The 26,271-nt window shown below is 36.9% G+C and overlaps 1 protein-coding gene and 1 non-coding gene across 3 annotated transcripts; one reads left to right on the top strand and one right to left on the bottom strand.

Moving 5' to 3' along the window:
• Positions 1–4,333: 4,333 nt before the first annotated feature.
• LOC121217334 (small nucleolar RNA R71) lies at positions 4,334–4,440 on the bottom strand. Its single transcript, XR_005913407.1, has one exon. It is a non-coding gene; the product is annotated as a small nucleolar RNA R71 (small nucleolar RNA).
• Positions 4,441–16,719: 12,279 nt separating this feature from the next.
• Positions 16,720–19,695, top strand: LOC107951101 (GDSL esterase/lipase At1g71250). 2 transcript variants are annotated; one of them, XM_016886032.2, is made up of 5 exons: positions 16,720–17,032; positions 17,523–17,596; positions 17,700–17,942; positions 18,605–18,857; positions 19,280–19,695. In XM_016886032.2, exons 1-5 carry the CDS (start codon positions 16,792–16,794, stop codon positions 19,501–19,503), a joined length of 1,035 nt encoding a protein of 344 aa, XP_016741521.1. In that variant the 5' UTR covers positions 16,720–16,791; the 3' UTR covers positions 19,504–19,695. The 2 variants fall into 2 exon arrangements, with proteins under 2 accessions (XP_016741521.1, XP_016741520.1); XM_016886031.2 differs by having other exon boundaries at positions 16,721–17,032; positions 17,469–17,596.
• The last annotated feature ends 6,576 nt before the right edge of the window (positions 19,696–26,271 follow it).

Here is a 26,271-nt window from a genome sequence, read left to right as displayed (position 1 = left end):
AAAATGTGAATTTATGATTTCTTAAATTTATTTAAAGGTTAAATGAGTAAATTTTTATTATTTTAGATCAAGAAACACGAAACCCGGACTTAGACCGAGAGAAGGCCAAGCAAGTAGAGTAAATCGTCTAGTCACCTACATTTTGTAATCCGAGGTAAGTTGTATGTTAATAATGCAACTATATTGTTATGATGTGTAATTGAATTAATATTGCATAAATTGTTTTTATTGTGAATATGAGTATGCATGTTGAGAAATTAATGTAATAAAGAATTTCGATTGAACATTAGGAATAGATTTGGATATTCATGCCATGACATTGGGTGATATGTGTGCTAGTGGAAGACATGTTTGGGACATGTATCGGCCACATTGTGAGAGCCAGTGTAAGACATGTCTGGGACATGTATCAGCATTGAGACGAGAGTTAGTGTAAGACATGTCTGGGACATGCATCAGCCTTGAGATATACAAGCTAGTGTAGGATGTAACACCCCAAACCCGGCCTAGACGTTATGGCCGAATCTGGCGCGTCACATTGAAGTGTTTTAGCGAAAACCTTGTTTTCATTGGAAACACTTCCTTAAAATGAAAAACCTTAATTACTTTGTAAAATCTCTTTTCAGTTGCGGAAGATTTATTTAGAACAAATGATTTTATGAAAACTCGTCATAAAAAAACGAGTTACGGAAACGTAGTATTTAAAAACAGTTATGGTTTAGAAAAACCACGTTTTACTTCTAATAAATATAAAGCATAAAAAAATGATAATAATCCTAAATTGAAATATTAGCCAGAGGAAAGACCTTGTTACAACCCAAATCAAATAGAAATAATTTAAAGTTAATATATTAAAAATTACATAAAGACTAAGTCTAAACTTTTTATGCTAGTTGGCCACCTCTGAGTCCCTCCATCCGTCGAACCGCCTACTGAGGATCTCCTGAAAAGTTTAGAAGGAGGGGGGGTGAGTTTCGAAAACCCAGTGTGTACAACCCTCAACGAGTATAAAACAATCAGTAGTTATTTTGGGCCAGAGCCCAATTTAATAATGGTGGTCTCTGGGCCTTAGCCCAAATTAGCCTCGGTTGGGCAGAAGCCTACATCGTAATAATATCACAACAATATCATACATGCAATGCAATGCAGTGCAATCCCATCCCAATAATCCATCCACTACACACCAGCTCCGTCCCCCGACACATCATGTGGGGATATAAATATCGACCCACCCAACTGATACACATCCATGGTAGCCCGATTGCGGAACTACCTTCATTTACACATTGGGCTTAAAAGCTGTCGGTGGATCCACGATTGTCAAGTAACCATGCGATCTTCATATTCTTCCTCCGTTCCATAATACCCAACCCATATGCAACCTAAGTAGAATATCATATGTATGCAGCAGATATGCATGTCACATCCATAAAACTTACATTCAACACCTAGGGGTATTTCGGTCATTTTCGCCCTTAGGGCATTTCGGTAATTTTTCCTTTTATTATGGTTTTCACTTACCTTGGCCCGTTAACAAATCCCGTGAGTTAAAAGGAACGAATACTATGCACCAGGTAGGATTCCAGATAAGAGGAGGTGAGTCATTAAGACTACTTAAGTACCAAGCTCTCCCCAGATCCAATCCTAGACATGCATATACCCGTTGCCACACCTTAACCCTATGACTTGTCCACGGTCGCAATATATTAATTAAGTTTTATGTAGTCATCATATACTAGGCCCAAAACCCCTTTCAAAACCCAGTCAAGTTCACATACCTATATATGACCCACTAGGCCCAATCACATTTATATGGCCCAGTAGGCCCAAATCACATTTATATGGCTCATCAGTCCCAATTCACATTTATAATCATGCTCACATACGATTTTTCATCACATAGCATCAATTATCAATTTTTGCCTATTATGGGTCCAACAGCCCATCAGGCCTATTAAGCCTATTTTGGCCCGGTTGGCCAATTCACAGCCCAAGCCCATGGAATCACTCATGGGGCCTCAGACAGCCTATCGATTTCCATCTCACGAGTGTTCGCGCACTCGTAAGACTGTCGTAGTCAAACTTTCGGCTTTTTGGCATTTTGACTTTTCGGCATTTTGGCTTTTGCTGATCTACTTGTGTGTGTAGTGTGTGTACACACCTTCGGCTTTATATCAAGTTATCATAGGGTAAAAGTACACACCTTATCACCTGGAGTACTAAGTATTCATAATCGCCCGAACCTATATTAAACGTTATATTCCATTAGTCACATTCTATTAATTTAAAATAAATCCACTACTTACCGAATAACCACCTATACTTGCCTTGATTAGATTGATCGACTGCGATCTGCCTATGTAACTCGAAATCTGACGTAGTGTGATAAACACCAAATTATACATAGTTTTACCCCAAATACTTAGCATATTTATGGATGTTTACTACTAGATTTGTGGATTTTGGTGCTCTTAATCCGATTATTTCATGTTTTGTACTCAAGAGAGCACCAAGAGTCAAAATGAGAAAAAAATGAGATAAAAAAGGACAAAACAGACCAAATCGAGAAGACCACATGGCCTAAGCCTTGCCACACGGCTGCTCACACGCCCATGTCCTTCGAGGGTGTCGACCAAGGCTCTCACAATTCACACGGCCTGGCCATTGACCCACACGGCCGTGTGCAATTTAATGGATCGAACACGGCCTAACAAACACGTCACACGGCCGTGGCACACGGGCGTGTCCCTTTTTCAAAGAGTTGTATTTTACACAAAAAATGGTACATAGGGAGGAAGAAAGCTAATCCAAAGCTTTTGAGATGTACTCTTATTTTATTATGAACTAAACCCCTTAGATACCTAAAGGGGATAAAACCTATGATGGATCTTGTTATTATTATCTGAACTGGATGATAAATACTTGATTTGTTCTTAATTATGTGTTCTTAATGCTTGAGTTAATATTCAGGGTATTAATTCATGATTTGATGTGCTTATGCAGAGGAGGAATAGACCCTGCTTAAGAGTAGATTTGGCATAATTAAGCGGAGTTGATCGAACACCTAGAAATAGGGTTATGAGATTTTGCCAAATTAGGGTGAAACCTAATATGGGAGTCCATAGAGTGATTTACTGTTTCCCTAAGGGTTTTAATTAAGAAAGAAATTTCGATTAATTCAACTGAGGGTTAGACGTTATTAGTCTCGAAAGGGATAATAACATAGGTTAGGGAATCTCACGGATCAAGTCAAGTGAATAAATCGTCTGGTTCAGAGTCAGATAACAAGTGAAATCTAGGTAGATTCCTCCTTGGGTGTCGTCTTTTTCAATTACTTTTCTTCAAGTCTTTTTCCAAATTTTCTCTTTGCTTTAATTAAATTAGTTAATTAGTTTAGATAATTAGTTTAATAAGCAAACCCTTTTATTCGTAGGCTAGATAATAAAAAGATAGTTATTACTAGTACTTTTGGTTCCCTTGAGTACGATATCCCGATCTTGCCATTACTATACTATTGTTCGATAGGTGCGTTTGCCTTTTCGTGGTGATAATAGTTACTCTAGATTTGATCTTTATTATAAATATTTATTACTTGCTACGAATCACGCGATCAAGTTTTTGGCGCCATTGCCAGGGATTCAAAATTTTATGAATGCTAAATTTTTATTACTTTAGTCATTTATTCTTCTTGTAATTTAATTCTAGGTTATTATTATTTATTAATTTACTTTTTTTTTCTCTTGGCAGGTTTTTATAGTTTATGACTAGAAGAAACCCATCAGGACCATTACTTTTTGACGAAAAAATCGATCGCACAGCTTGTAGAAATTAAAGAGAAATAAGGCGTAGCTTACGATACACAGAGAACGAGCGAGAAGACGATACTCAACCCCCAACTGACGAGATGGCTGAAAACCAAGACAATCAGCTACCTCCTGCAATTGCGGCTAATCAAAATCCTACTCCACGTATTATGTATGATTATGCTAAACATTCTTTAACAGGAACTGAATCTAGCATAGTTAGGCCTACTGTAGCTGCAAATACTTTTGAATTAAAACCTAACACTATTCAGATGATACAGTAGTTTGTTCAGGTTGATGGTTTGCAGGATGAAGATCCCAACGCTCACTTAGCGAACTTTCTGGAATTTTGCAATACATTTAAAATCAATGGCGTTTCTGATGATGCCATACGTTTTCGGTTGTTTCCCTTTTCACTGAGAAACAAAGCTAAACAGTGGTTGAACTCGTTACCACAAGGGTCTATCACTACTTGGGAACAAATGACCGAGAAATTTTTACTAAAATATTTTTCGCCAGCTAAAACGGCTAAATTACGCAATGATATCTCTTCTTTTATGCATATGGATTTAGAAACACTTTACGATGCATGGGAGAGATACAAGGACTTACTGAGAAGGTGCCCTCACCATGGGTTGTTGCTTTGGCTTCATGTACAAACATTCCACAATGGTCTGAATCCCTCAACTCAGCAAATGGTTGACACAGCTGCTGGCAGAACCATCAACAATAAAACACCAGAAAATGCTTATGAATTTATAGAGGAGATGTCATTGAATAACTATCAGTGGCAAGTTATAAGGACAAAGCCAACGAAAGCAGTCGGCATTTATAACATCGATTCAGTCACCATGCTCTCTAATCAGGTAGAACTTCTCAATAAAAATATTGACGGTTTACTTGGTTCTACGCAGGTACATCCAGTAATGAGGTGTGACTCAAGTGGCGGAGGTGTGCATATAGAATACCAATCCTTCAGTCCTACAACTGAAAAAGAACAAGTCAACTATATGGGTAACAATAACTTCCGATCTCAAAATAACCCATACAGTAATACTTATAATGCAGGTTAGAGGAACCACCCAAATTTCTCCTGCGGTGGTCAAGGGAATCAAAAGCCACAAAATCTGTAGGGTCTTTAACAGCCACCTTATCAACAAGAGAAGAAACCAAACCTTAAAGAGATGCTTTTTAAATTCATCTCGGTGTCAGAAACCCATTTCCAAAATACTGAGTAGCATTTAAGGATCAACAAGCATTGATCCAATGACTCAAAACTCAGATAGGCCAGCTATCCAAACTAATCTCCGAACGACCACAAGGTAGCTTACCAAGTAATACTGAACCTAATCCGAGGGAACATCTCAATGCAATTAGTACTCAAAATAAGGAAGGATTCATTGCACCGGAGCCAGAATTACAGCAAGACAACGCGATGAATAAAGGTCGAGAAGAGGTAAACGATAATGATCCTAAACAGGTAAGTACGAATCATGAACCTCGTGTGCCATATCCTAAAGCGATGACGAAAGACAGAACAGAAGAACAATTCGGTAAGTTTGTCAAACTCTTAAAGAAATTACATATTAACTTATCCTTTATTGAAGTTCTGTCGCAGATGCCCAACTAAGCAAAATTCTTAAAGGAACTTCTGAGCAATAAAAGAAAATTAGATGCTACATCGCATGTGGAACTAAATGCAGTCTGCTCAGCTATTCTAAAGAATAAGCTACCTAACAAATTGAAAGATCTAGGGAGTTTTACAATTCCTTACTTAATTGGTAGTTTATCTGTGAATAATGCTTTAGCTGATCTAAGGGCAAGTATAAATGTTATACCGTATAAAATATTTAAACGACTAGGTCTCGGTAAACCCAAACAGACTAGGATGAGCATACAATTGGCTGACAAAACAGTTAGATTTCCTAAAGGTATTATTGAAGATGCTCTCGTTAAAATTGATAAGTTTATTTACCCAGTAGACTTTGTCGTCTTAGATGTAGATGAAGATAACCAGGTACCTTTAATTTTAGGACGACCCTTTTTAGCAACTACCAAAACCATTATTAATGTAGGCACAGAAGAGCTAACACTTCGTGCAGGAGACGATGCAATAACACTCTAAGCACGTAATTCAGTCAAAATTTCTAAGACTCAAGATAACGCTATGAAACTTGTTGATGATAAAATTAATATTCAATCGTCCTTGCAGGAACCTCCTCGAACCAAGACAACGGAGACAGAGCACTATTACCAAGTAGCGAACAAAGACACCTATGAGGAACGAAGGCTTCAAATAGAAGAGCTAGATGAATAGCGAGCACACAAATCGAGAACACATGATAAATCGAAACTACGCCAAAACAAGCCCGATACCTCTCCTAATCAACTTAAGGTTGGCGATAAAGTCTTACTAGATGCTATAGATCCCCACATTGTCACTACCACACCAAATGAGGAAATCCCTCTTACGGTACTCAGTATTTTTCCATTCGGTATGGTGGAGGTGAGTCATCCCAAGTTCGGCACTTTTAAGGTAAATAACACCTGATTAAAACCTTATTTTAAGATGGACAGTAGGAATAAAGAGTATGAACTCCTCAAACCACCATGATCATTCAACGGAGAGGTAAGTCGAGCTTAGACTATAAATAAGCGTTTCTCAGGAGGCAACCCGAGCACTAACATATTTTGATTTTTTTATTTTTAATTTCTAACACTTTGAATCATTAACTTAATCTTTGAATTGCAAAATTTTTCAGCACACACGGCTAGGCACACGGGCTTGCCTAAAGCTGTGGCCAAACAGGGAAAGAGACACGACCATGCGATACGGCCGTGTTGAAGCGGGACATGATTTCCCCAAAACACGGGGTGCGATAAATCCCCACGGTCGTGCGACATGGTCGTGGGTGAACTTGATAGGAGACCACGGGCGTGGGAATGGAAAACCACGGGCGTGCTAGGGACAAGGCTCGATTCTGTTTCTTCGACACTCACGCCCGTGCCGTTCAGCCATGTACAACAATACATGGGTGTGCTACCATAACACACGGGCGTGAGAGAAGTGAACAAAGCTAGGCACGGCCGGGCGACATGGCCGTGTTCGACACATGCCCAAGACACACGGGGTGGGATAGTAGCCAGGCACGACCTAAATCGCAAAATTCAAAAAATACAGGCTCACTCTCAAAGTACACTGGCGTGGCCCTAGGCCGTGTGAACCTCCCCTATATAAGCAAACCACTGTTCATCTTCTTCCCCTTTTCAAAACCCTAGCCGAAATTTACCCTTCCCCATTCCTTAATCCTTATTCCAGCCACCATTCCCCAGATTCTCATTTTCCCAACCCCCAAACCACCTTCAAAACCACTCTCTTTGCATTAATCCCCACTTTTCCCTATCTATACCCTCCATTTTTCCTCCACACGGCTATGTCCCCGCGTCACACGCCCGTGCTCGCCACCAACACGCCCGTGCACCGCCCTACAGTAGCCTTTGGAGCATTATATAGTCATCGAGAGGCAAGAAGGCTGCGGTCCCATCCTCAAAGAGACGTAGGGGACCGGATTCTTCCTCGGTACGTGCTACAGTCGAAGTTTGGCACCCGTTCCTTGAATTTTCGCAAGCTTCGCAGGAGGATCTATTTCAGATACTACGCACACGACCCCTCACTACAGGTCGCTGCATTGACTGGGCTGTCGTCAAGCAAGTTCAGCTAGTTGATACCATCCGCGCCCTCCTGTCCATAGACCCATGGGAACGGTTCTTCGCTATTACCGAACCCACTTATTTAGAACTAACTTTAGAATTATGCTCTACTTTTCATTTACAGGTGGTGATGACGAACAATGATGACCCAGGCACCATTCACTTCCGATTAGGCAGTCTAGTTCGCGCAAGGAGTGTCCCAGAGTTTAGAGTCACTCTGGGACTTTACACCGATGAGTTTATGGATGAGGAAGACATGAATGCACTACCACGAAATATCCACATTTCTCCCTCCTTGTGCTGGAAAGCTTTGGCACCACTCTCTTCCACCTACGACCCCAGCCGCTCGAAAGCCTCAGCTCTCACTCATTCCCTACACTATCTCCATGCCATATTGGTACACACATTGACCAAAAGGAAAGAAAGCACCGGCGTCGTCAACACCCACGACGCCTACTATTTATGGTGCATGGCGAATGCACACGTGACTGACTTGGCATACTTCATTGCTTTCGCCATTAGCCATCAGACCGAGCGGCATAGGAAGGGAGTGATCTCCATCGGCCCCTACGTGACGCACCTTGCCAGACACTTCGGTCTCTTCAATACCGTAGCGCAGTCATCAGCGCTTATACTGATAGGTCAGATGTCCTCACAGGGCATCACGACTATGTTACACATGAGGATGATCGAGCGCCGACGTAGGATCAATCCTCCTCAATACCATCTCTCTCATGCCATTGACGAGGAGGATCTTGAGGATATTCCTGATGATGTTCCCCCACAGCATGAGGAGCCTTCCATCGTGCCACCTAGGGAACGACCAGTCCATGCGGCTACTTCATTGGCACACCTTTCTGACCGACTCGCCCACTTCGAGCAGTATTGCACTACACAGTTCGAGATGATTCACGAGCGAGATCGGTGACGGGACCGACAGATGCACGATATGCAAGCCATGATGCAGTAGCTGTGCCAGCACTTTCACATCGCCACCCCAGCGCCACCACCAGAGGGCCTCACTGACGAGGATCATTGAATCCTCCTATCTTTTTATTCTTAATTTTTTATTTTATTTTATTTTATTTTATTTTAATTTTTATTTTTATGTCAATTTGATTATTTTATTTTACAAGGCATATCTATATTAGTAAATTTTATTTTTTTCATTTTCTGGTATTTCTAACAAGTAATCTCACTACGCTCTCTTCCACACCAACTCTTAATAAGCTCTTCATGATTCTACAGACTTCCGAGCAAAGCTGCTAGGAATATTTTACGGAATGAGGAAACAAATGGGAAACAATACCTCACGAGTGCCATGTTCAACACCCAATTTCTTCATCTAGCCAAGAACTATGGCAGTTACTATTTTCCCTAAACACTCCAGCCTCAGAATCAAGTTCCGCATCCATATAACAGAGAGTTTCACCTTCTTTCCTCTTATGATTTTCTTTATTTTGAATAATCTATCTTTGTCCATTGAGGGCAATGTACATCTTAAGTGTGGGGGGGTGAACATGAAACCTAACTTTTTGTATTATTCTCAAATCCCTAAATTTGGCCTTATGCTTAAGTGATTTTCTCATAATCTTGATCGAATGAATTCTGATTGATCTATAATTATTGTTTATATGTCATGAACTAGACCATGGGAATTATGCATGATTATTTGATTATAGGACATTAGAGAATCGAGTATGATAATTTGAGATTTTGAGAACTAAAATTTTTTAGACTATTTTCCTAAATTGAGGTATTATTTTAAAATCTTAAGTATACAGGAATGACATCAAAAACCCAAATTTTTGGTGAGATTTTTGAGCCTTTTGAGCATATAGCTTTCTTTCTTGCTCACTTCTTTTGTGGTTTGAGTGTGTCAACATTGAACTGTTATTCTAAAACTTGCTTCGATACATGTCGAGATCACACGTATGATTTGATACACTGAGGTGATAAAGGCACTTAGGATTCAACCCATTTACTCCATAAAAAGCCTTTCCACATAATTAAACCCTTAGTAAACCCCCTTTGAGCCTGCTAACTTTTTTTATTGATTAACTTTCATCATTAACCCATTAACATATTATTGTTGAAATCCTCTTACTTAATTTACTTCTTTTTTTTATCGAGATTAAATTTAATACTGTTACTTCACTAGGTTCACCATTTTTTGTTACTGAATCATGAAGTATGATTTCTATATTGTATTGACTTGATTTGTTCTTAAAAAAAAACTCAGTATTATTATTGTAATCCTCAGCAAGCTAAAGTTGTCATGAACTCATGTAAAATAATTCTAGATATTTGTTTGTGGTTCAATAATTAAGTTTTTGATAGTGGGGGTAATATATTGAAAATATCTCGATTCTAACCCTTGTCTCTTCAACTTGTATCCATACCTGTAACCTAAACCCCATTACAACCATGCAAAGACCTTTTGATTAGTGTATTATATCATTTACAAGTGGTGGAGATTTGGTTTTCATACAAGCCAATGGTAATAACTTTTCATGTTAGACAATCGAGTGCTTAATCTTGAATCTTAAACACTTTGAGTGATTTGAGTGAATCTTTAGTGAGGATGTCATCTCTTGTAAATTTAGGACTAAAGTTAATTACTTGAATGAAGGAGATTACCTATAATTTTATTATCAAAGTATTCGATTTAGATTGTTTGAGGCTTTTAATGCCCCTATAGTTGAATTCTCACTGTATGATTTTCTGTGGAATAACTTGTAACATTATTAGTAATGATTATGTGATTGAGAGGAATGAATTCTAGTAGTAAATGAGAGTTTTGCTTGAGGACAAGCAAATGCTTAAGTGTGGGGGTATTTGATAAATGCCAAATTATACATAGTTTTACCCTAAATACTTGGCATATTTATGGATGTTTACTACTAGATTTATGGATTTTGGTGCTCTTAATCCAGTTATTTCATGTTTTGTACCCAAGAGAGCACCAAGAGTCAAAATGAGGAAAAAATGAGCTAAAAAGGGACAAAACGGACCAAATCGAGAAGATCACACGGCCTAAGCCTTGCCACAAGGGCTGCTCACACGCCCGTGCCCTTCGAGGGTGTCGACCAAGGCTCTCACAATTCACACGGCCTGGCCATTGACCCACACGGCCGTGTGCAATTTAACGTATCGAACACGGCCGGGCAAACACGTCACACGGCCGTGGCACACGGGCATGTCCCTTTTTCAAAGAGTTGTATTTTACACGGAAAAAGATACTTAGGGAGGAAGAAAGCTAATCCAAAGCCTATATAAACACCCTAAGTGTGACCTTATAGGGGGCCTCTTCCAGAACTTTTCGAGAATACAGAACCACACGCCAGGAATTACTTGAAGGAAACCAGACGGTCCATCCCAAAAGCCGGAGCTACTCCAAGACTGAAGATCTCTCTCAGAATTCCTTCAGGGGTTTTAGAGTTTTCTTCATGTTTTGTTATTTTTATACTTTTGAGATATACTCTTATTTTATTATGAACTAAACCCCTTAGATACCTAAGGGGGATAAAACCTATGATGGATCTTGTTATTATTATCTGAACTGGATGATAAATACTTGATTTGTTCTTAATTATGCGTTCTTAATGCTTGAATTAATATTCAGGGTATTAATTCATGATTTGATGTGCTTATGCAGAGGAGGAATAGACCCTGCTTAAGAGTAGATTTGGCATAATTAAGCGGAGTTGATTGAACGCCTAGAAATAAGGTTACGAGATTTTGCCGGATTAGGGTGAAACCTAATATGGGAGTCCATAGAGTGATTTACTGCTTCCCTAGGGTTTTAAATTAAGAAAGAAATTTCGATTAACTCAACTGAGGGTTAGACGTTATTAGTCTCGAAAGGGATAATAACATAGGTTAGGGAATCTCACAGATCAAGTCAAGTGAATAAATCGTCTGGTTCAGAGTCAGATAATAAGTGAAATCTAGATGGATTCCTCCTTGGGTGTCGTCTTTTTCACTTGCTTTTCTTCAAGTCTTTTTTCCAAATTTTCTCTTTGCTTTAATTAAATTAGTTAATTAGTTTAGATAATTAGTTTAATAAACAAACCCTTTTATTCATAGGCTAGATAATAAAAAGATAGTTATTACTAGTACTTTTGGTTCCCTTGGGTACGATATCCTGGTCTTGCCATTACTATACTATTGTTCGATAGGTGCGCTTGCATTTTCGTCGTGATAATAGTTAGTCTAGGTTTGATCTTCATTATAAATATTTATTACTTGTTACGAATTACGCGATCATAGTGCCCCTTCCGCATCCAGGCGGAATGTCCCTAACGGCTGACACCTTACGTCGCTTAAACTTGGGAGCTTCTATCCCAACCTCTTTGCTAGAACCCCCTTTTTCCATCAGTGATCACACTCTTGAATGAGAGGGAAAAAGAGAAATGAATGGAGAAACTGTAGGTTAAGGAAAGTTTTTGAAATAATAAAGAAGAATCGGCTTTTAAATGAGAAAGAAACAATCAGCTAAGTTGAAGAGTGAAGAGATTGATTCGATTAAAATAGGGAAGAAAAGATCAAGAATTTGGCTTAAAGAAAAGAGGAGGTGATATGCGACTAAATCACACAAAAACAACAAATACTTGCCCATACGACACGCATATTTATACTAAAAGTAAATAAAAAAATAAAAAATACACCTACACTCCTTAATCGACTTCAACTCGTCAAGATTATTTCCCTTCAAATTCTCCTATTTTTTCACCATCATATCTACCCTTAATCCTCATCCTAATCCTAATCCCCTTGATTTTAGCCAAAAATTCCAATTTGAATTGCATTCAAATTGCTTCCATCGTACAGCACTTGAGTAGCAAAATTAAAATTTCCTTTTACTCGCGCCTCCACTCAAACTCCAGACCTCAAGATTACTCTACCTCCCCACACGTTGCTGGCCACTGCACTGCATCCTTTCTTATGCTACCATTCGGTCACAATTAATTATAAGGCTTATATGCCTAAACCTCAGTTTTCTTAAAGAATAAAAATTTAAACTTCGCTAGGCCTGGGATTCAAACTTGCTCCCTCTCATAACCATAGCATGCTTCACACCACTGCACCGCAGGCGTTCTTATGCCATATTCCATCCCTAACTATTTTTAAGGCCTATTAACCCGCAACCTGGTTATCCTAAAAATATTTGCTACCATTTCGTTTTAGATTCGAACCTCTAATCTCTTGGTTGTGCTATTTGTCCCTTGCCACCAAGCCACAAGCTCTTTTGTGTCGTTTCTCCTCCTTAATTAATTATAAACTCTTTCTGCTGACCTCTAGGTTTTCTAAAAAAAACAACAACTTCTTTTGCTGATGTTGCGACTTGAACCCAGCACCTCTCCTTACTCCTAACACCATCATGCCACTGGGCCAAGCGCATCCTTGTGTTGAATCCCACCTAACATATTTATAAAGCCTAAACGCTAGCTTCCCTACTAATCTTATGCGCAATAAAAAAAAATTTGCCAAGGCCAGGACTTGAACCCTAGACCTCTTGTTTACTACCCACGCCTTTTGCCGCTAGGCCACATGCTTTCTTGTGTCAGGTTTCACCAGGCCTTATTAATAGGCCTTCCACCTAATGCTCAGGGTTCTTTAGAAAAAAAAATGTAAAATTTTGCTAAAGCCCTAAATCGAACCCAAGACTTTTTTTCCACACTATCAACCCTTCCTAAATAATTAACAATTAAACTAAACACACAATTATAAAATATTTAAACACCTTTTTTTTATTCAAGCGGTCTTCTAACCGATCCCAAACTCAAGGCCCATTACTTCTAGGCCCAAAATCAGGGTGTTACATAAGACTTGTATGGGACATGGCATCAGCTTATTGAGTGTTAGTGTAAGACCTGTCTGGAACATGGCATCGACACCGATAGATAAGAGCCAGTGAAAGACCTGTTTGGGACACGACATCAGCCTCGATGTATGGAAGTCAGTGTAAGACCTGATTGGGACATGGCATCGGCTTCGATGTGCTAGCTAGTGTAAGACCAGGTCTGGGACATGGCGTCGGTATTTTATCCCATGTTTAGGGCTATTGAATATCCTGTAGTATTCTAAATGGTTCAACGGGAGATTTATGGTTTGTCTCAAAATGAGAGAGCTTATGACCATATGTGAGTGGTACAGTACCTAAATAAGAATTACAACATTCGAGCTACCATGTTTGGGACATGGCATCGACATTTTATCCCATATTTGGGGCTATTGAATATTCTGTAGTATTTCAAATGGTTTAACGAGAGATTTATGGTTTATATTGAAATGAGAGAACTTATGACCATATGGTGAGTGGTACAGGTACCTAAATGAGAATTACGACATTCGAGCTTCATTTACGTTGTATGTTTAGTAAAGGAGGAAAGTGAGTAAGTATGCATATGACTACTTGTGTATTTTACACCAATTATGAGATGTGAATTCAAATCAATGTTGTATGATTGGTGAGAAATAAATATGAGCAAGTAATGTTTATGAATCCTTACTTTCATGAGCAAATCGAGATATGTTGGGAGTATGATCCCTTATGGTAGCTTATAGTTACTCATTACTACATGCGACTTACTAAGCTTTATGCTTACCTCTTTTCCTTTCCATTTTCTTATAGTGCCACCAAAGTAGCTCGTGAATCATCGCCTTACGTCGGAGAAGCCAGTCACACTATCCCTGAAGCAATTGGTATAGCTAGTTTTATCATTTTGATTATGGCATGTATAGGAACTAGTCTTTTTGTAATTGTCACATTGTTTTGGGCCAAATGAGTGGCTTGTCATAGCTCTTTAGTCATTTTGTATAATGCCATGGATGGTGGTTATTATTGGTTATTGATAAGTGGAAATAATGATGATTTCATAGATGAGAAAATCGCATGACTAATCAAGTTCTTGTTAAATTGTTAAAGAGTAATGTGGTTGTAATAGATATCTTGTTGTGGTTGAATTGGCTTTGTGTTGCTGCGTGAATTGGTGGTATGTATTGCTTTATAGGTAGGTGTAAGTAAGGGTGGCAAAAAGGCTTGGTAGATAGCCTATTTTTGTCCACACGGCTTGACACACAAACGTGTACCTAGGCCGTGTGTGACGCACAAACGTGTACCTAGGCCGTGTGTGACACACAGTCAGCCCTATGGGCGTGTTGTTCGACCGTGTGTCCCTTGCACCTCAAATTTGCAAGTCAGTATGCATGATAGTAAACACACAGGCAGAGAGATAGCCGTGTGTCTCGGTCGTGTGGAGGACACAGCCTTTGCCCACGGGCGTGTACCTTGGTCGTGTGCCTCAAATTGGTTACTGACATTAGAAACAGAATGTCAAGATTTTTACACACGAGCTACAACTCGGGCGTGTTATGACTGTGTGAGGGACACGGGCGTGCACTCGGCTGTGTGAAAATTCATGTAGATTCGAATTTGGAATTTAATTCACATGGGCTCGGGGCACGGGCATGTCCCCTTGTGCTTAGGCCATGTGAACCACACGGGCCTTCAGTATGGCCAGGTCAAAATGGCCACACAGGCGTGTCATCTTTCTACATGGGCGTGTGCCCCTATCTCAAGTTACAGTCTTTTCAAAGCCTTTAAAGATGTTCAGTTTAACCCCGGATAGTTTTTCAAGGATGATTTGGGCCTTGTAGGCCCATATAGAATTTTTTAGATTAAGAGCGAAAAGTTTTAAATTTGATTTAGTTTTTTTTATAATTCGAAAATGATCGTATGCATGCGTTTAAGTCAGGTAATACCTCGTGCCTAGTCTCAGCCTCGGACTCGGGTGAGGGGTGTTACACAATCAACATTTCCAACTGCTAGCTGTATATGCCTCTTACCACTACTGCCAACAAAGAAACCTATGGTGATGCATACAATACGTAATATCGAGTAAGAAAATAATATCTTATACATTGACTTCTCCTTCTTGATAACTTTCATTTTTTACTTCATGGTCATCATTTCCTTAATGCTAGTTCTCCTTTAACACCACAAACTAGTCTACCTCCTTCAACCTAAATGTCAGTAATGCTACTGCTACCATTCTGGCTACCATCAAATGTAACCAAATTTATAACCTTCTTTTTAAGTGATGAATTCTCCTTTGAAAGATTCTGTTCACAGTCACATAATTGACACAATAACTCAGTCGCACGGTCACACATTTGCCCATTGTACCACTTGAAGAAATCACAACCACCATCCTACAAACAAACCCCAAATGAGTGACAACAAAAAAATTTAAATCATAAACCCTCAACCTAGGGAAATTTTTGAAATCATCCAAATTGAGCTAAAGTAGCAAATAAAAATCTTCTTCACTTACCCGAAAATTTGAACAACCATAAAACCTCCTCCCCAGATTTAAATCACTCCATGAAGTGTCTCTTGGAGCTAATTTTTTATAGTGACATTTTACTACTTCCGCATTGTACACATACTCCCTCCGCGATGAACTAACAATATATGCATACCTTGATTTCTTCCTCGAATCATTCGAACAATGTGATTACCATTCTCTAAGCTGGCTATTCGAGCTATGTGATTTAGATTGAGAAAATTTTCTGAATCCATGATTCCAAAAGGCAAGGAAGAAAAATAACACTTTCCTAGAGTTTATGAGATTTCACGATTTGAGAATAAAGGATTAGAGATTTCATGATTTGGGAATAAGGGATTAAGGATGTAGAAAATTTCCTCAATCCATGATTCAAATTAAGAGATTGCTAAAGTTTTTAGGGATTTCGTGATTTGGGGATTTCACGATTTGGGGTTATTTTTTTAGATTATTTTTTAATTTTATATTTAATTCTTTTTTTTCACGTCATCTTGAACCTGGCACGCCATGTAGGCAATTTTGTTGACCGGCGCTTGACTAATGGTCAACTAACATTTTCTATTAAAATTAGGCTGAATTGTGAAAAAATCATTACGCTAAGGGCCACAATAAAAAAAAAGGTCAATAGTACAAAACCAAAAAACTTTAACGTTGAGGTATTTTTCACAATTATACTTAAAAAAGGAAAAAGAAGAAGAAATCATGTTAGCATGAAACAGACCTTGAAAGGAGCACCCGAAAACAAGGAAAAATGTAAGAAAAAAAAGGTATATTTCAGGAGTCTCACACTTTAATTACATCCCATACTTGTCAGTTTCAAAAACGGATATATAATCATCTTTCACCGTTACATTCACATGGAAAGCTAAAGCTAGCAAAAGAATAAAACTTCCATTATTCTCTTCCTACATTCATATTTTCAAGTTATGGATATTCTTATCAAACCAACGCTAAAGCTGTTTATTTCATTTGCTATTTTGATGGTTCAGTATGGCAATGCAGAACGAGTTCCTGCGCTTTTTGTGTTTGGAGATTCTCTGGTTGATGTGGGCAACAACAATTTCCTTAACTCAATTGCCAAGTCTAATTATTTCCCTTATGGTATTGATTTCAATATGCAGCCTACTGGAAGATTTTGTAATGGAAAAACCTTTGTTGACATTATCGGTATGTTATTAATCTACTCACGTATTTTCTCCTTCTTTTTAACTGGTGCATATTTCTTGTTTGAAGTTAAGTGGCATATATAGGAGTATCGCTGGGCCTGGCCCCTTAACATGAAAAATTATTTATTTAGTCTTTTTAAAAAATTTCCTTAAAATGAAAAATTATTTAGGCTTTTTAAAAAATTTAAAATTTTAATTAATAAAAATAAAATTATACTTTGGTCTCCCTAAAAATGATAAAATTTTAATTAATCCTTTACAAATTATAAATATTTAGGCTATTAAAAATTACAATTTAATTTTGGCCTAAAAATAAAACTTTTTATAATTAAAAAAAATAGTGAAGATTTTATTTTGACTCTTGAATTTTTATCCCAAGTTTCTTAACATAAAAGTTCTAACTTTGCTCCTAAATTATTATACATACATGGATGTAGGAGAGATGCTGGGTGTCCCTTATCCTTCTCCCTTTGCTGATCCCAACACTGCAGGAGTTAAACTACTAGGAGGAGTGAACTATGCTTCAGCAGCCGCTGGAATCCTTGACGAGAGTGGCCAACATTATGTATGTATTTTGGTAAAAAGAAGAAAAAAATTACATTTGCTCTATTATTGTTCCACAGATTTGTTGTTTGTATGGGATGAAAATCAGAAATGTATGGATGCAGGGTGAACGTTATAGCCTAAGACAACAAGTATTGAATTTCGAAACCACGTTGGATCAACTACGAACAATGATGGGGCATGATAATTTGACGAGTTTCCTTGCCAAATCCATAGCAATTTCGGTGTTTGGGAGCAATGATTACATCAACAATTACCTCATGCCTTCTATCTACTCTTCAAGCTTCAATTACAATCCTGCACAATTTAGCAACTTGCTTCTCAACCGCTATGCCCCCCAACTTCTGGTAAAATTTTATTCTATATATTTAATACATTTTCTGTACATCAATTTATATACTAACATATTAATTATGTAATGTCATGTGTTACAAGTTTTTTCATGATTTTCTTAACGAGGCATCATTAGGTAAAAGTATCATGGAGGTCCATGTATTAAGAGTCAGATTGCATTTTGTTTTCTTTACTAAAAAAAATAAGTAAATTAGTCCATGTAAGTCAAATTAAAGAGCAAATTAGTCATCTATATTAAAAATTTATCCATTTGTATTGTTAAAATTGGCGTGGCAACGTAATAATTAGAAAGTGACATGACTTATTACATGTACCTCATGTTGATATACAATGACCAATTTTTAATAATAAAAATAAATAAAAATTTTAACAGAATGATCAGTTTGCTCTTTAATCTAACAACAGAAATTCATTTACCTAATTTTAAAATAGAAGTGACAAAATAAAATTTGACTCTTAAGAGTTTCTATAATACTTTTATCAATATTGTCATTACGTAATTAATTATTAGTATATTTATATATTGAAAATATATTAAATGTTTGATTGTGAGCCAAAATTAAATTGTAGTGGAAATTAACTTTACATAAAAAGTGATGGTCGCTTTTTCTTTTTCATTTAATTTTATATATATTAATTTTGGGTATTGGTGTAGACGTTATACAATTTAGGAATAAGGAAAATGTTTATAGCTGGAATTGGACCGCTTGGTTGCATCCCTAACCAAAGAGCCACAGGACAGGCAGCGCCGGGAAGATGTGTAGATTACGTTAATGATATACTTGGCACTTTCAACCAAGGCTTAAAATCATTGGTAGATCAACTAAATAAGCGTCCTGGAGCAATCGTTACATATGGCAATACTTATGGTGCCGTGGGTGACATCCTAAATAATCCTTCCACTTACGGTAACAAATCCCAAAACCTAATCATATATCAAATTTATTTTATATTAGCGAAGATTTAGACTTTTTAAGGAGTTACAAATAGAATAGTAAGTGTTACAATTATACTAAAAATTAAATTATTATTAAAAATGACTATAAACTTTCGGATTTATTAATAAAAATGAAATTTTTAATATTTTGAAGTTTTATTATCAATTATAAATGTGAATTTAATTCAAACTTGTAACTCCACAGTTAAGATTGAAAAATTGGCACATGTCTTATTTTTTCAAATATAACTTAAGGACAAGTGTCAATTTTTCGTTTCCGCTCATAAAGTTAAAAGAGTTCACCCTCAACCTACCAAATAATTACCCAATTATAAGTATATTAAGTATTGAAATTTGAAAGTATAAAAATAAAAACATAAAAAAGCATTGCAGGATTCAACGTGGTTGAAAAGGGATGCTGTGGAATAGGGAGGAACCAAGGGCAAATAACATGTCTACCATTTGCATATCCTTGTACAAACAGAGACCAATACGTGTTTTGGGATGCTTTCCATCCTACACAAGCTGCTAATGTTATTCTGGCTCGTCGTGCTTTCTATGGGCCACCTCTGGATACGTATCCCCTAAACATCCAACAAATGACTCTTATCCATTGATCTTTCTCTATTTTTTTCCTTTAATAAAACTATTATATATATACTAGAAGAAGATTCTGGCTTTGTCGCGGGTAAACAAATTCTTTCTTTGCGACCCGGGTTTAAGTTGATCATGGCATGAATGCTATATAAGATTCTGTAAACAACAATATTTTCTTGATTTTTAGTAGCATGAAGCAATGATAGATTTCCCCAATGATATGTTGAATACATGCAACAGACTATTTGCATATGTTTATGGGTGGTGGCACAAGTATCCTTGTTGAATTAAGATTGTCGCCCACCTTGTTTATTCGGAGCTTTATTTTTTTAATTTATTAGAATTTTCAAATATATTGGACATTCACTAAGTTCTTTACAAATGTCCAACATTGATGGAAGAGATAAGATAGATGAAAATTGATGAATCAATGAAAACTAAAATACTTTAATGTCAATTCACACATTCATTGAAAAAAAGACTTCGTTTGGAACCATTTTCTTTATGGATTTTTATGCAAGTACTTATGTTTTTCTTTGTTTTTCTTTGTTTTCAATGGACTACTAGCTATGCAAATCATGAGTTTGAAAATACTGGAAAAGATTTGAATTGTAGAAAGCAAGGAATAAAATTTTATGGGAATCCAAAACAAATCTAGCAGGATTCCACATGGCTAATTTCAAGTAGACTTTCATGGACCCTCCAATAAAATTGTTGGAATTGACATTAAGAAAGGAAGAATTTGCAGGGAAGAAAAAAGAAATTTAACAATAAATTGTCTGATAAAGTTTGATATATTACACTATTTTTGAACAATGAAATAGGGATATTTATAGTAAGAAAAAAATCCTAATTATGAAAAGAAATAACAAAGATTTTATGCTAATAAACATTAAATATATTTTGCTAATAAATACTAAATCTCTAAAAAATCTGGAAAACATAATCTGAAAACATAACTTGCACACAAGTTCTTCAAATCCAGTTGCTTTGCAGCTTTATGGTTTAGCTTCAGACAGCTCGCATCTTTTCTACGATCCCAGTTTGCATTTTTCTCATGACCCCCGTTTGCATTCTAGTTTGCCAAAGTAATTAGCTCACTACTTACTGTTCATTTGAGGTAGCCTGCCACTTATTGCGAGTTCGCCAATCTTGGAGGGTTCGCCAAATGTGCATGTTGGTCATCTTGCAAAACTCCTCATTGGCCTTCATGTTGCAAACACCAATTTCATTTCTTAGCTTCTCAAACCTTGTCTTTCTAAGTGGTTTGATCAGAATGTCTGCAAGTTGAGTTTTAGTACTGTAATGAACCAGAGACACTTCTTTTCTTTGTTCAATTTCTCTCACAAAATAGCACTTGATCTTGAAATGTTTTGTCTTTCCATGAAAGATTGAGCTCTTTGCAATTGCTATGGTGGATTGGTTGTCGTATAAAACTTGGGTTGCTTCAGCATGTATAAGATTTAAATCAAACAAAAGTTTTCTCAACCAAACTGCTTGGTTGACTGATGCTATTGCAGCTATGTACTCTGCCTAAGTTGTAGATTAAGCAACTATCGATTGCTTCTTTAAACTCCAAGAGAGCACCCCAGATCCAAGCAAAAAGAAATATCCAGAGGTCCTTTTCATATCATCCACTAATCCAGCCCAATCACTGTCAGTGTACCTAACAAGCTTCAACATGTTTGCCTTTGCATACCAAACACCAAAATCGGTTGTTCCTCTAATGTATCTCAACAACCTCTTCGCAGCTTTGAAATGAGAAGTATCACAATAGTGCATAAATTTTGCCAATAAGCCAACTGCGAACATAATATCAGGCTGTGTTGCTATTAAGTACAACAAAAAACCCACGAGACTTCGATAGTTCTTTTCATCAACCTTCTGGAAATCTTCACTGTTGTTGAGTTTTTCTTCAAGTACAACAGACGTTCAGATTGGTTTACATTTCTCCATGCAGAACCTCTTTAAAACCTTTAGTGCGAAGCTTTGTTTATTTATGAAAATTCCTTCATGAACTTTTCATTAAACCCTATTGTCCTCTGCTTCCAAAAAGAATCTCATACACTTAAGCATATGTTCTTTGACCAGAGTGTCGAGTTTTGCTGAAAGTTCATTAAATTTGTAATAGTGGATTGTCAAGCCAATGTGACTTGGCCTCCGAGTAAATCCTCCAAATATGTCATGATCTCTTTAGCAGTACAAAAATTCTTGTGTTGTTTTTGCAACACACTACTCATGCTCGCTAACATATAACATTGAGCAATTAAGTCAGAATCTCTCCAACAATTTCTCGCTTTGGGCTAAGCTTCAGGAGGGCACGTTTCATCAAGAATGAATTTGTGTTTCTCACGGTTGAGAATAATCAACAAGTTTTGTTTCCATTCTCGAAAGTTATCCCCATTTAATTTATTCTCATTAAGAATGCTAATAAGAGGAGTAGGAGACATATTTGAACTGAAAAAAATAAAGATTCACTAATTACTATCTTTGCATAAAGCAAATATTTTTCATTTCAGCAACATATCAAGAATGTAATATGATGCATGCGTCTTGTGCTAAAACCTTGAAAAAAATATTTTTTTCATTGCTACGATCATTCTCACACCTATCAATCATGTCGCATTGGGGTCCCATGATTAACTAGCAAGAACATGGATTAGATCCAATCAATTCGTGAATCTTAATTCTCAAGACTCTACACGAACTAACGATTGTTTAACATTTGGTCATCATCTCTAACTTAAATATCATTTCTTGGGAAACTATTTAATAAGAGATGATCTTAAGTGTGTAACCACTGACTCAACACCCATCATGAACATACTCTCATTTGTGAGTTATCTTGGGACAATCTCTCTGAAAGTCATGCATGACTAGTTATCCTTAAAAGGAAATCTCATCTAGTGAACCCACATGACAAATTTTACCTTAGGTGCGGCCAGGGTAGGAGCAAGCTTAAAACTTTAATATGCTATCACTTAGGGACCATTAATGGAGGCCGTAGGTCTTGTTCAAGAACCTTGTCCCACTCAATATTTTAAAAACATGTAAGGTTTTTTATCCCAAATTTCAAGAATGAACATACAATAGTCCTAATGGCATTCTTACCTAATCTAAATGATACACTTCCAATATATGCATGGCATGTTATGACAATTTTTTAATATTCACATTCATTCACAAGAATCAATAAATCATAAAAATAAAAATAAAAATAATTTTGATTCTCTACAGTTTTTTTTAAGGGAAAAACTAAAGAAGTGAAAGTGACCGTACACTAAGTAGGGTCCCAGAAAAGGGAGGTGAGTCAAATTTGACTGCTTAAAAACCAAGCCTTTCCTAACCAGAGCCAATTCGAGACATGCACCTTCTCATTACCCCACTTCTCACAGTTATCGAATAACCTAAAGAAGTGAATGAAACAATACAACACATGCATTTTCACATTACCACACTTCTTATTTTTTAAATGATCAACTGTGGATCATATCATATATATATATCTCAAAATTATAACATTGCATAATATAAATATTATAAATAATTATAAACCAGATATATAATGAGAAACGTAATTAAAATAAATTTTTCAGCCAATGTTTCCATAATTCTATTTTAGAAAATAAAATTACATAAATTTTCACCACAAGGCATTCCTTGGGTCTTCAACCACCATCACATATTTTCCTCGTCATGGACTCCTTTTGAGAAAATTACATTTAAGTTCTATGTCTGTTTTCGACTCACAAGAATTTTATAAATTAAAAAAAAGCCTTACGTGGAGATGATAGTCTATAACATCCCGAATTAGGGTCTAGTCAGAACAGTAATTTTGAGACCACAAATCCAAAATAGAAATAATTATTTGATGGTCCATGATATGGTTGCATGTTTGGGTGAAATTTCATGAAGAAATTCTATGCCTAAAGTGTCCAATTTAAAGTTAGAGACCAAATTGAATAAGTTGCAAAATATGTGTTCTAGAATCTACAAGCATGAAATTGCATTGGATTATAAATTAGAAGGTCTTAAATAGAAATTTGACTAATTTCTATAATTTTAGACAAAAATGGGCATGAATAGGAAAAATTTGAAAGAAAGGCTTAAAGGGCATTTTAGTCATTTGGCTAATAAAAGAAAAAAATGGGAAAATCAAGTCAAAATTGGTGTCCATCTTCCTCCTTGTGTGCCAAAAATTTTAGGCTCTCCATAGCTAGGGTTTTCAACATCTCAAGCTTGATTGTAATGCTCCCAAGCCCCTTTTTTATGTTTTTTTGTATTTTCGAAGTTGCCATCAACCGATCTAGCTATTTCTACCATTATTTTGAGCTAGAGTTCATGTTCAAAAACTTACCCATGTGTGAAATGCATGTATTTTGATGTTTAATGGAGGAATATGAAAGCTCGATGTGTGTTTAACATCTTTTACTAAGTGATTTTTGATAGAAATGCATGAAGAGGACTTATTTGTAAAAAATGTACAAATGGATAGTAGAAATGTGATTTAATGACAAATGTGGGTTGATATGAGTTAGAATATGAATTGGCTAGGCTTGGGTAACCAAGAAAACGCATGCATTTCATTTTACGAACCTAAGGACTAAAGTGTAAATAAGTGAAAAGTTAGGGGTAAAAAGGTAATTTTACCAAAGTATGAATTATGGGTCAATTCAAACAATATGAGTATCGAACAAGCTAGATTTGGCATTATAGATCAAGAAAAACGTGATTCGGGTCTTGATCGAGGGAAAAATAAGGTTTACGAGGATTAGGCTTGTTTCTATCATTTTGTACCGAGGTAAGTTCATATGTGAATAGTGCAATATGTATTAAGTTCAATGCTTTGTTATTTTGTAAATTTAAATGCTTTATTGTTGTTATGCGTATACCTTGATCCTTCCATGAGAAAATGATTGATACTATGTACATTGAGGTCGATATTTCGAGCGAGTCCGACAATGATGCGATAAGTATGAAAATGTCGTTTGAACCTTAGGAATAGTTTAGGATACAAGTGACATGTCACTAGAAACTATGTGATCTGAGCTCATGAGTTGTGGTCTGAGTTCATGATATGTGTAACACATGTTATGGGGTTTTGGGTACTAGTCTTGTATGTTCTACCGGTGGCTGGGTAGTCCGGTGTTACGGATACCTAATAGCTTGTGTGAGCAACCAATGTAGGTGCATCTTGACCAATAGCTCTAGTGAACAGACTCGTGAGTAGCTCAAAAGCGAGGAACATATGATATGTGATATGAGGTAGCGTTGGCTACATATGGGGCACTTAGGTACGAGATTTCGATGTATCCAATAGTATTTCAAGTGTTCAACGGGTAATCCAAAGAGAAGTGCAATGGGTAATCTTAATGATTACGTCAAAGATGAGAAAGTAAGTTATTATATGCGAGCGGGAATAGGTATGTACATCGAACTCATGAGAATACCATGGGATATGATGAACTTGTGGTAATATATATATATATGAAGAATAAATTTAAGTGATGTGATATAAAATGCAATATTATGTTCATTATGTTAAATGTATGATTAATGCTTGTTTAAATTGCATTTTATTTGTAGGTGAACTTACTATGCTTTAAAGCTTACCCCATTCTTTTCCCTTTTCTTATAGTGTCGCCAAGCTAGCTCAGGGATCAGAGGACGTCGGAGTTTTCGATCACACTATCAATTGGAAAATTTGGTATAGTTAGATTCAACATTTTGAGTATGGCATGTATAGGGACTTGGTCTTTTTTTTATATGTCATATTGGTTTAGCCAATTGTGTTAGCTTAGGGTAATGTTGATTCATTTTGTATATGGCCATGTGATATGGTTCATATTAATTATTTGGGCTATAACCCTATTTAATTATACATGTATGCAATGTGTTATGCTGGATGTGGTTGCTTGTGGATGATATGAGGGACGAATGTCATATGTGCTCAATGAATAAATTGTGGCTAATAGGTATGACCAAAGCTATGTTATAAATGAGTAGATTAAAGGTAGGTTTGTAAGGATGAACAAATATGAAATTGGTGTGGAATGTCATATGAAAGTATGGTGGTTTGAGTATGTGATATGTTGACATTACAAAATTATGGATTAATCATGTTTATGAGTATTTGAGTGACTAAATATATCAGGTTCCATGTGTTAAAAAATGTATGAGTGAGTGAGCATTTAAGGGTGACAAATGGCTTGGAAAATAGCCTCAAAGTTGTCCACACGGGTAGACACACAGGCATATGTCTAGGCCGTGTGTGACACACGGTCTGCCCCATGGGCGTGTGGTTCGGCCGCGTGTCCCCTGCACCCTAATTAATGCAAAACAGAATGCCCAGTAGTAAACACACAGGCAGAGACACGGCCGTGTGTCTCAGCGTGTGAAGGACAGGGCCTCAAGACGTAGGCGTGTACCCAGGTTGTGTGAAGTTTGCACTTCATTTTTGGAATTTAATTCGCCACACGGGCGTGTGACTTGGCCATGTGACCTTATTATGGTTGATGACGTCATAAACAGAGAGTTATATAGGCTAAGGACACGGGCATGTCCCAAGCCACACGGGCGTGTGTGACCACACGGCCTACCCACACGGGCGTGTGACTCTCTAAAATAAGAAAATTTTTTAAGTCTTCTCAAAATTTTTTAAAGTTCTCGGTTTAGTCCTGAACCACTCTTGATGTATGTTTTGGGCCTCATAGGCCCTTATAAGGGACAATTTGCATGTGATTGAAAAGTTTTAAATTTGGACAAAATTTTGTAGCTTAGTTTTGTAT

This window comes from Gossypium hirsutum, chromosome A02 (assembly GCF_007990345.1).
Source record: "Gossypium hirsutum isolate 1008001.06 chromosome A02, Gossypium_hirsutum_v2.1, whole genome shotgun sequence".
In the NCBI taxonomy this organism is placed as follows: domain Eukaryota; kingdom Viridiplantae; phylum Streptophyta; class Magnoliopsida; order Malvales; family Malvaceae; genus Gossypium; species Gossypium hirsutum.
Note: the sequence above shows the minus strand (reverse complement) of the source record. Positions and strands in the feature narration are given on the sequence as shown.